Source organism: Physeter macrocephalus, chromosome 5 (assembly GCF_002837175.3).
Source record: "Physeter macrocephalus isolate SW-GA chromosome 5, ASM283717v5, whole genome shotgun sequence".
NCBI classification, from domain to species: domain Eukaryota; kingdom Metazoa; phylum Chordata; class Mammalia; order Artiodactyla; family Physeteridae; genus Physeter; species Physeter macrocephalus.
In genome coordinates, this window is record NC_041218.1 from 82,398,778 (window position 1) to 82,410,819 (window position 12,042).

At 33.6% G+C, this 12,042-nt stretch overlaps 1 protein-coding gene across 1 annotated transcript in view; it reads left to right on the forward strand.

The window, feature by feature from the left end:
* Positions 1-12,042, forward strand: part of SEMA3E (semaphorin 3E) — a 272,918-nt gene that overhangs the window by 214,922 nt on the left and 45,954 nt on the right. The window contains exons 5-6 of the mRNA XM_007108525.3: positions 1,248-1,341; positions 11,772-11,891. Of these exons, the coding sequence (XP_007108587.1) occupies positions 1,248-1,341; positions 11,772-11,891 (214 nt within the window). The remainder of the gene's footprint in view (positions 1-1,247; positions 1,342-11,771; positions 11,892-12,042) is intronic.

Sequence of the window (12,042 nt, forward strand, 5' to 3'; positions counted from 1 at the left end):
AGCCACAGCTCTGGATTCAGAGGCCACATTTGTTCTCTAGGCTATGGTTCAGTTCCAAGAACAAGACTGGAGTTTTATAAGAGTCAGGTGAACTCTGCACTTACCAGAAAGGTCTTGAAATGGCAGGATCAAAATGGTGATTTTAGAATATCACAGAGAGAAAGAGGAATGTGTGTTGGATAAGAATGGCAAGAAAAGGATGGCATAGATAATGTGGGGTAAATAGGCTGTCTAGGAAAGTCAAGATCAAGTTCTAGAAAAGTGCATGCAACCCTTAGAGGTTCCTCAGGACTTTGGATTGTTTACAGGTTCATTATTCACAGGTGGGCGGGACTACTTACAGATGCCACAGTGGGCAGTATTGACAATATTCTATTGCAAAGTGGGGTTTTTTTTTCAACAAAATTTTCTATATTGATTTTTATTGTCACTTTTCCAGGCTACTTTTTTTTTTTTAACTGAAACCATTTATAACACACTTAATGGAGATTACTTGTAAAAATATCCATTAATGAGAATTTTGCAACCTGGGAACATTCCGAAAAAGTTCTGTGGTTATGTGATTGCAATAGGAACCAATAAAGTAGTAGTTTTTCATGGAAATGTTTATTTTCAAAATCTCATTTGTGCGAATCCATACTGAAATATTGTTCATAATATGGCATAAACTTCTACATGTATATCCCAGTAATTATTTATGCAGTAATCATTCTCTAAATTATTAAATATTAGATGTCTATACAAAGAATATGTGATGAAGAATAAAAGTGATTGGAAATAAATATTCCAAATTATTGATAGAAACTTTTATCATTTTCTTTTAGAGATTATTCAAAAAATCAATAATGGCCTTTGTGGAATAAATGCCTATTTCCATGTTTATCAGAGTCTCCTTTTTACTAACCTTTTGCTTTTTTTTTTCAGCAAGTCTCCATTCATTTGGAATATTTAACTGACACATCTCAGAATAACTAATACTGGCTGATCAAGTGATAAAAACTGCAAATTTCTTTCATTTCAGCACCTGCATCCTTTTTGAGAGAAGTGAGAAAACCCACATGGGCCTGAAAACCCACGTGTTTATTTATAAAATCCAGTTTGTTCCTAAATAACTTGATGTTTCTCACTGGTGCCCTATTTACAATACCTGTTTTGTAAATAATCAAGGTTGAATGTATTTTTTCTGAGAAATTAAATTCTTATTAAAGTTGGCAAATACATAATGGCTTTTCTGGTTTTCTTTAAAGGATCCCCTTTTTCACCTGGAATCGCACAGATCTGAGAGAGGAAGGGGCAGATGTCCTTTTGATGCCAGCTCCTCATTCATCTCCACTTTAATTGGTAATTATCATGGCTGCAGACATCAGGTGGTAGTCATATTGATTTTGAAACTTCAGGCAGATTCTTTGGTGTTTCTTCATATACATTGCTGTGTCATATCTATTTATTGGTGCTGAGAGCATGGATATTAAATTTCAAGCCATGCTTACCTGAGCCAATTTTACTCTAAAATAAGTGCAGCTGCTATGAAGTATGGATGTCTCATCCAGAAAACACAAATTGTCCCTTAATACCTGATAGAAGGTATTTTGTATTATGTCATTTATTGGTCACAAAATGCAATTATGTAAATACTTTATAAAAATGTAGCTAGAGAAACTAAACTATTTTAACATATGTTAATTCTTTATGTATTAATTACTCTGTGACTTTAAGGGAACTTCTAATATTCTCTTCTTGGTGCCTTTCTCTGTGTCAGTAGAATTCAGCAGAGAGTCATCTCAATTTGGAACTTCAAAGTCATTTATTTAAATTCCTGTTAATTTAAAATGTAAGCTGTAGAGGTTGACTGGCTCAAACTATGTCCACGTTGGAATAATAGAATAAGCTGGCCATGTCTGATCTGGATTTCAATTAAATTAGACGAGATACATGAAAATCTCAGAAAAATACTTTTTCTTTAATACAGTTTGGTATTGAAAATGGCACACCCTTATCAAATGCTCCAGCACTGCTGTGGTACAGACAGCTGATGGAGTTGCCAAGTATAAAAGTGAAGAGAGCAATCCCTGACACCTCACATAGGTGCTGTTAGGAATCATTCTGTTTTCTCAGTGTTGAGAGGTTCTGATGGATATATGGTACAGATGTACAAGCCTCTGTTTTTACCTTTGCAGCACTTAGAGTTATCTGCTAATATTGGGTCATCCTGTTTACAGAAAATGAAAACATGTAACATAACATGTAGAGATTTCCTATCCTAATTAAGTGGGTGAAACTTAAAACTCCCCACTCATGAGTAATCAACATATCTTATGCTGGATTTAGAGTTGATGCAGATGTTCCTGTATATTCTAGAGGCAACACGTTCCCTGAACTTTTTCCAGACAGTTGATTCTGATGAGCCTTCCATCCCAGTCCCCAGAGTACCCCGTCGCAGTAATGGTACTCAGGTCCAAATAAGTAGAGCTTTTATATATACGTATATTTATTTGTAGAACAAAAATCTTACGTTAGCTCTAAATAGTAGGGAAAGTTTGATTTACTTCAGCTTCATAATTTGAAAGTGCTTTAAGATGAGAATTTCACGTAGTGATTAGTTCTTTAGGAGCTTGAATTAAGAGATACTTTTAAAGAATATAAGATTTTAAAGAAAATACTATGATATCCTGAGTTCCTCTACTCAACTCGTGTATGTGTGTGTGTAAACACAATATGAGGAGGGGAGATTTTAAATATGGGAATTGAGTTGCTTAAGTCAGTTTGGACTTAGTAGGAATCAAAACCTTAAGAATGCCACTTTTGGAGAATGCTAGATTCATAAATGTTAGAAATTCGTGGTAGATTGGCAGCATATGAGTTAAAATACATGCATTTGATAGACGCATACAATTTTTTTCTAATGTTTTTAGTGATTTTTTTTTTTTTTTTTTTTGCGGTACGCGGGCCTCTCACTGTTGTGGCCTCTCCCGTTGCGGAGCACAGGCTCTGGACGCGCAGGCTCAGCGGCCATGGCTCACGGGCCCAGCCGCTGCGCGGCATGTGGGATCTTCGCGGACCGGGGCACGAACCCGTGTCCGCTGCATTGGCAGGCGGATTCTCACCCACTGCGCCACCAGGGAAGCCCTAGTGACTTTTGTAACTTCATAGGTTTAAGGTTTGAATATGTCTGGAAGAAAGAGACTGTCTTATCATCTTTCTTTTACCATACAATACATTGCACAGAAAAGGCCTCCTACAAATATCGACTGAATGAAATACTCACTGAACTTCCTAAACAAACCAAAAATAAATTTGGTGATAGTATTCACAAGAATATTATAAAAGGTATTGAAAGTCAAAAATTGCACAGTAAATGCTACTTCTCTAGTAAAATCCTAAGATTGGAAGAGAACACCATTTATTTTTGACATTTCTTTTAATGGTTAAAAGTAATTTTTTTTTAGCCACTCACCACTCAGCCTCCTTGGAGCTTGTTTTTGCATGAAACCAGGAATTTGAAACTGAATTTTTTTAAGAGGGGAAATATTACTGGAGGGACATTTCCAAGTGAATTTCATTGAACTTCCAAATCGAATTACACTATGCTAAAATGTGAAGTGCTTGCCATCTGGGTGACTGTTTCGCTTATTCAGAAAAGAAATCAAATCATAAGAGCCCTCCAAGCTAAACACAAAAGTTATAGAATAATCCCTGCAAAGAGAAGAAATAAAAATATAATTCTTCTCATTTATCCAGTAGCTTTCATCCCAAAGTACCTCTGAGAGATCATTCACTTACTGTGGATATGCAGCAGCCACTGGGATGGAAATCTGATAACCTATGTGAGCCAGCAACTCTTTAAAAGACAGGAAGTAGAAATAATTCACCCAATTGAAAAAGCAGCAGGAATTTGGACTGGAAAAAATGGAGCTACCTGAGTTGGAATTTGGCAGGCTTGGTGCAGCTTACTCTGACAGGAAAAGAATGCATTAATGTGGTATTTTATGACCGCACATGTTCTCTGCCGATGGGTTAGGACAGGACTCCAGCAAAAAGGTGACCATCTTTAGACCATTTCTGCTTCTTTGTTTCTTTGTTAATTATAGGTCACACTTAACTTTTAATACCTGTTCACATTAAGATTCACTTTCATCATTTAAAAAAAAAAAAAACCCCTCAAATTTGTAACAATACTCATAAAACTAACAAGGCCCCCAAAGAAAAAAACATGCTCACAAATCTGAGAATTTCTTATAATATCTTAACTTTAGATACAAGTTTCATTTTATTTAACTTAAATTCTGTTGACTTAAGATCACATGGAGTAAAAGCTTACTGAAAAACTAAGTAAGGAATAAATATTATTTGTTAGGTGAAAGACAGGTTAATTAACACTTTATTAAATTTATAGTCTAATTTAGAATGGAAATGATAGTAACTGGCAATGATTCTGAGTGAAACAAGATTTAAGGAGTAAAACAAGCTCTTTATTGAGCTCTGTTCTATATGTTCAAAAGCTAATCAAAATGAAATCATACATTAATTAGGTTTTCTCTTTAAATGTCACTTTGTATTAACAGAATTTACCTTGGTGGTGTATAAGTTCATATCACAGGTGCAATATTTCTATATGTTTAACCACACTTTACCTCTATGGTGATTACTAATATTACATTTAAAGTGGTCTTAAATAACTGGTTGAAGAAGGCAAGACATTATAATCGGGTTTTAAAAACAGTTTTTTGAAACAATAAATTACTTAGTAAAATGAATTGCTGCATTACTTGTCTGTACCTTTCAAGTCAACGAAAGATACTTCGGACTTATCTTGCCACTAAAAATTATTAGGTTTGGTGGCCGGCCAAATAAAAATTCAGGAAATATTTTCTTTATGTCATATGTCATTTTGGTGAGGAAGGAAAAGTATTAGCTGACTTTTTTGTATCAGTTTACATTTGATATAATATTACAGTATTCTTTTTATTAAGTTGATAACACCTTCAGTAACTTTGGGATTTCTTTGATACTTTGTCGACTCAATTCTATTGCTACCATTTTAAAACGTTTCATTCTGACCCAGACTTTTATTACCAGTTCTAGGTGTAATTTAATACATACCATACCTGAAGTACCTAAGGTATGCTAATGTACATGTTACTAGTGTTTAGGGGAAAACCACTCTGATTTGTCAGGTACCTTTTCACACTTTGCTTTTGAAAGTGCTAACTTTGTTGTTAGAATTTTTAGGATACTTTCAAGTTAAAGACTTACTGAATTTTATATCAAAAAATTACCATGAATGAGGTATTTCATGGTCACCAAAATTTTCTTTCTGCGCTTTTCATGTCTTATGTTACATTTTACAGCAAATAAAACTACAAAAGTTTACAGCTGCTGAAATTTTCTTCCTGCGCTTTTATTCATCATAATGAGACCTTTGTGAATATATCCCCTCATTACAAATTCTGTGAATTAAAGGTCAGTGTCAACTGAATGAAAGGGAAAATTTAAGTGATTATCTCAAGCTCTTAATACCATTAAAACTTTTTTTACAAATAAATGTTTCTATTTTATTAACTATATATTCAAGGCAGAATTACAAATGAATAGTTCTGGCACAAAATAGGACTTCATAAATATTAGAAAAATAAATGAAATCATCGAAATGAAGGTAAAATGTATGTCTTTGCAATTACAACCTCTATAAACATAAGTGAATGTGCTGGCTCGTTTCTTGAATTCGTCCCAACTGTGTAGAAACTTATTCCTTTAGCATGTTCCTGTGCCTAAAGAATATCTGTAATTTCTTATCCAGGTTAAGACTGCTGTGCTTTCTCATTTGGCAGAATGCCAAGTATCCACATGCTGACTGTTGCTTCTGGCCATTAACTGCTAGTTGCTAAAGAGCTATTTGAATACTTGCTTATGGTTTCCTCAAAACAAACAAACAAACAAATCAAAAAAAAGAAGAAAAAAAATGTCCTCTTCAATTCCGCATTGACATTCTTCCCCTTAGAAATCTGATTTGACCATGCTGGTAGCAATGTCACTGTTTTGCCAGCAGGGAAACTCACAGTACTGTCATGGATGCTAGCAAATGCAAATGAAGAGATTCAGAACGCAGTTTTCTTTTTTCCTTCATACGTCAGAAACCACCTTCTTGACATTGATAGCTAATGCTAGCTATTTGCCAAAGCAAAAACAAACAGAAAGTCCAAACAACTACATAACTAATAAAAGGACCTGCTTTTCCTGATTTCTTTCAGCATCCTACACAGACCGTGAGTGTGAACTGGGAGATTGGAACCTATGGACCATTCTTATCCATCCTCATCCTCCCAAGTGCATTTTGTTTCTCTTTGCAATTATGCATGTCATAGTCACTCTGTGAAATAGTGCAAAAGTAGAATGATTTTCTAACAAAATGATACAGTTCAGTTATAAAATGAGGTAGTTAAATCCATCTTTAGCCATGTCTTTTCCATGAGACGAATATGTTTCACATTATTCAGATTTGTAGCCATTTACAACATAAATAGGAGAAATGCTTCAGCAAGACTTAAGAAAATCAGAAGGGCATGAAAAACTGTGAATTTTTCTCACTAAATAATTAAAATCTGTATTTACAACATGGTGACTAAAAACTCTGATCGATTAATAATACCATCTATGAACTAAGCTCTTGATAAGGTTGATAAAATATTAAGGCAATGAAGTATGTTTCACTAAAAGGTCAACTGGAGTTTGTATTGTAAAAAAAGGAGTTGTGTAGAAAAGTATTTTACTTATGCATTTTAACTTAGAATTATTTACAATGGGTTTGTTTTTGTATCGCCAAGGTCAAATGATTGTTTTATTTTCTTTCCTACAAACTAGTTGAGAGTAGACACAGTCTTTTGGGGCTGAAACTGTTGGGGACAAATACTAGAAGAAGATAGAGTCCCTGTGTTCCTGGATTAAAATTATTAAATATAGGCTTCTTGAGGAACAAAAACTCAAAGAACTCTGCTATTCATATAAATGCCAACAGTTTTTTCTTTCTCTTGATATTTTCTCCCTGCAGCATTTTTGAAAAATCAGAATCTTATCCTGAGGTTTTTGTTTTTATTGCATTTCATAGTTTTTAAAAATTTGAACACTAAAAGTTTTAGATTTATTCACTTGTTAATTAATTCATTATGCCATTCTTTGATTCAACAAATGCTTATTGAGCATTTTCTGTATCCAGACACTCTACAAGATATTGGTGACCAAAGAATATAATAAGACACATCAAGAAGTCTGCATTCTAGTGAGGAATAATGTCAAACACAGGAGACAAACTATAGTAGGATGAGAAATATGATAGGCATGGGGGCTATGGTGGTACTAGGAGCTACTAAACTAACAAAAGTTTGGTCAGGGAAAGCTTCATGGAGAAAGTGGGCCGTGGCCAGGTAAATGGGAGGTGAAGTGGGAAGGGTGGGGGAGGTGCAGAATTCCAGGCAAAGAACATAGAAACCAAAAAAAGGGCAGCAGAGGGAACAGAAAAGCTTGGCAACCTCAGGAAATCACTTGTACACCTCTCTGATTCTCCAAATAACCGAGGCAGTGATATTCCGAACAGTTTTGCCACAAACAGTAGGTTTGGGGCTGGGGGCTTAGCCTGCCAGATTTCCAGTGCAGAATTGTTTCCACTCTTCTTGTATCTGTACACAGAGACTATTGTTGAACATGACAATGATAAGTTACATTCACCTGTCAAAATACCCTGCAGATGTGTTTTAGTTTTTAATTATAACCAACATTAACATAACATCAGTTACCATCAGAAGCCAGTGCTATAACAATGAAACATAATATATGGCATACAAGTCAAATTGGTTATTTATATTAAGAATATCAAAATAGATACCAGTAAACCTTATGACCAAGCTAATACATTTATTAAATATCATGTCTGCATAGACATAGAAAACTAAAAATTTGAGTAGTTCTTGTCATTGAAAATCTAAAACATATTTTACTATTTGTATGAAATTGTTTTTAATCTGTGAAAATATGAATTATCCAGATATTATTTTTTGCTCTATATAGTACCAAAATATTGATTCACAAATTGTCTCTATACCAGTTATAATTTTAAAGTTTTCAACTAGAAACTATGTATTTGCCATAAATAATATCAATTATAATAATGTTGATTATTTTTGCTCATTTAATTACTATTAGTTAACTTTGTGCCTAAAGCTTTATTCTCATGTATTATTTTTCATTAAAGTGTTTATTTTTTCTTAGGAAAGTATTTTACCAAATATCATTATTATCTGTTACTATAAATTTATTTTGTTCTTCACACTGATAATAAAATATGAAAGGAGAATCTTTCCCTTCTGAGGAAAATCTAATGTTTCCAACACGAACACATTTGGTTCAGTTTACATAGCATATAGTTTTTAGCACCTGTCAAGTAGCTTCTTTGAAGTTTAAGTCATACAGTTAATATTGTATTATTTGAATTTTTCACAAACCATTTTCTTTTATCTGGATACAAAAAGGGAAATTGGGTAAAATTGGTACTATATCATCTTTTCCTTTTTGCAGATAACCTGCCCTGGATGTATATTATTTGGTATCATATGGCTCCATCTAGTGGCTACAAGGGGAACTTTTTTGTTAAATTTGTAGAATTAATTTCAAGTAGAACTTGGAAACAGTGTTCAGATTGGGATAAGTGCAAGAAAATTGATGTGAACGAAAATAAAGATTATTTTTCCAAAGTAATATTTTCAGATATAAAAGTTCTGTAAATATTTTAGGAAATTGAATTACATTAAATATTAAAAACTTAAGAAATATAAAACTGTCATGATTTTAAAGAAATCTTTTTTTGTACCCATTATGAATTAAACATTCAGTTCAGTCCATATTAGAAAAATAAGTTCTGTTTAGGACAGCTTTACAAAATGGCCTTTTTATTTTATTACTGTATTTTATTGAAGTATAGTTGATTTACATATATATATTCCTTTTCAGATTCTTTTCCATTATAGGTTATTACAAGATACTGTTAATAGTTCCCTGTGCTGTACAGTAGATCCTTGTTGTTTATCCATTTTATGTATAGTAGTATGTATCTATTAACCCCAGATTCCCAATTTATTCTACCCCTCCCTTTCTCCTTTGGTAACCATAAGTTTGTTTTCTATGTCTGTGGGTCTATTTCTGTTTTGTAAATAAGTTCATTTGTATCATTTTTTTTTTAGATTCCACATGTAAGTGATAACATATGATATTTGTCTTTCTTTGTCTGACTTACTTCACTTAGCATGAAAATCTCTAGTTCCATCCATGTAAGATGGCCTTTATATTTTTATGGAAACTATAACCAAGTACGATAATTTTTTTAAATTGCAGAACAACCCTTGCTCTGGTGGTTGAATAGTCAACTAACTCTTTTGTGCGTGAACTCGTTCATTTTCTGCCATAGAGTTGATGATCTCCAAGGCCTTTTAATGAATTCAGCATGACTCTCTTTTATCTGTGTTCAAGTAGTACAGATTGAACCCCACATATGGTTCATATCCCTAACCACTGAATACATTTTATCCCGAAATACTCTTTTTCCACATGGATATAAAACTTCTGGTGAAGACAGCGCTGATTGAATTTGATACAAATTATGTTATTCTTCCCCCCTTCTAGTTTCAAAGAATATGCTTAAATAAGAGTTCTGATATAACTCTTCTCTACCAAATTTTATTTTCTTAAGTCCAGATATAAAGCATCTTTATTTTTTAGTTTTTGTTATTTTCCTTATCATATTTCTCATTCAGCATGCATTGAATATACAGGATGAACTCAAATACAGCTCCTTTTTTAATTTGTTGTCTTGAAAATTTTCAAATACAAAGAAAAATTGAAAGAGGAGTAAAAATTTATAGCATTTACCTTGGCCCACCAACTGTTAATATTCTACCACATTTGCCTCTGTCTCTCCTGTCTGTCTGTCTCTCTTTCTCACTTATATATATAGTTTAAAAGTGAATTCCTTTGCGAAAAACCTGGATTTTGTTTATTTGTATCTTGTATAGTTTTTAAATATCCATAGTGGGTTTTGTGAACCAAAAAAACCATTTATGGTTACTTGTCTTTTTGTAAATGAAGAATAGTTTATTATAGTAACATTTATCAACACTTAGTTTTCTTGTTTTTAAATTCAATTTATATCTCACTTTTCTTTTTCTAAATCTAACTCTAACAAAAGCAATCATCTTTACTTTTGAAAAATTGTTATCTCAACGTGGAAGTAAACTTCTTACAGTGATCCTATTTACAACTCGGTTGATTACTTTCTCAAATTTTAAACCATACAAATATATTTAGTCTATTCAAGTTTTTTAAAGTTTTAAAGACCTTACCTTAAAGAAAACCCCTCATAAATATTGAAACAATTTTTAAATCTAATCAATAAAATTTATAAATATGACACTCAAATTTTGTTTAATTCTGTTTAGATACTTGGTCAAATTTTTATACCTGTAACTTTAATAATTCTAATTCTAAAATTGAGTACACAGTTAAATTTATTAAATTGGAAATCCAATTAATTTGAATTCTCTTAAAAAAAAGCACTTTAAATACCAGTTGGACACATATGTACACATTCCAGATTTAACAGAAAGGCATTAATACTTTGAGTATACTTTTAGTATACTCCTCATGTCTATATTTTAAAACCTGACCACAGTTACATGACACTCATTAAGAAAATAATTTTGTCACCCTAAATTGAGGTTGCTATATCCAGTGATCTGTTGCTATCATCTGCTTCTTGGCCAGAGATTTTAGCCCAGGACAGGATTCGAGCCTCATATGCCCAGGACAAACCTTCTGGCCTCACTGAGGAGCACACCAGTTACCTTTTGTTGTCAGTGTGACAAAAGAGAACCCCAAGTTCCTGTGCTTGAGAGGTTTTGGTCTTTCTGGAGGTCAAGTTATATCATTATGTTATTTTTCTTTTTCTTTTTGTTAAGTATTTTTTCTCTTCTCGTGAGCAATTTTAATGTCTTTCTTTCTGGCTGGCCCCAAAGATATGTTGTCATGGCTTGAGATCCTGCATACGTTTGTATATTCCTTGGTCTGATTTAAGTCTGTGACCTTCACCTCATGTTGCAGCTAACTTCATTCATTCTGTTGACTGCCTGATTAAATTATGAGCTCTTTCTGTCGTTGCTGTCTAAATAAGCCACACACTTACAAATTAAATGATAACTAATTGGATTATATACAGCTTTGTCAGACTTTGTGGTTCCTGCATTAAAATCATGTCGATGGAAGCAATTTCTTATTACAAGAAGAATTTGAGTTAGCTGACTCACATATAATACCAGTACTAATACTAATACCAATACTAATACCCTGATGATATGAAGGTTAAAAGAAGTTTATTAAAATACCATAAAGCCAGGTTATTTATCGAATACTCATGTAGGCCTTAGTATACGCCAGCTACTCTTCTAAATGCTTTACCTTTAACAACACTTCTGAGTGCTGTTCCCCTATTTGTAAATGTGGAAACTGAGGCACAGAGAGGTTAAGCAATTTGCCCAAGTTCACACATCTAGTAAGTGGCAGAGTCACAATTCAAACCCTGGCCGTCTGACTGTACCATCTATGCTCTTAGCAGTAGTATCCGTTTCATTGGGCTGTATACACGGGAAACCTGGATATGTTTATTGTAATTGTGGTTTTATACATTGTCATCAGACCCAGAAACGAATACTGACTCATCTGATGTTTTCATGCAGGTAGTGAATTGTTTGCTGGACTCTACAGTGACTACTGGGGCAGAGACGCTGCCATTTTCAGGAGCCTGGGGCGACTGGCTCATATCCGCACTGAGCACGATGACGAGCGCCTGTTGAAAGGTAGGACTGAGGAGAGAAGCGTATGTAAATCAGAACCGAAAGCAAGTCCAGAGCTCATGGGAAACTTAACTTTTTTTTTTTTTTTTTTTTTTTTTTTTTTTTTTTTTTCGGTACGCGGGCCTCTCACTGTTGTGGCCTCTCCCGTTGCGGA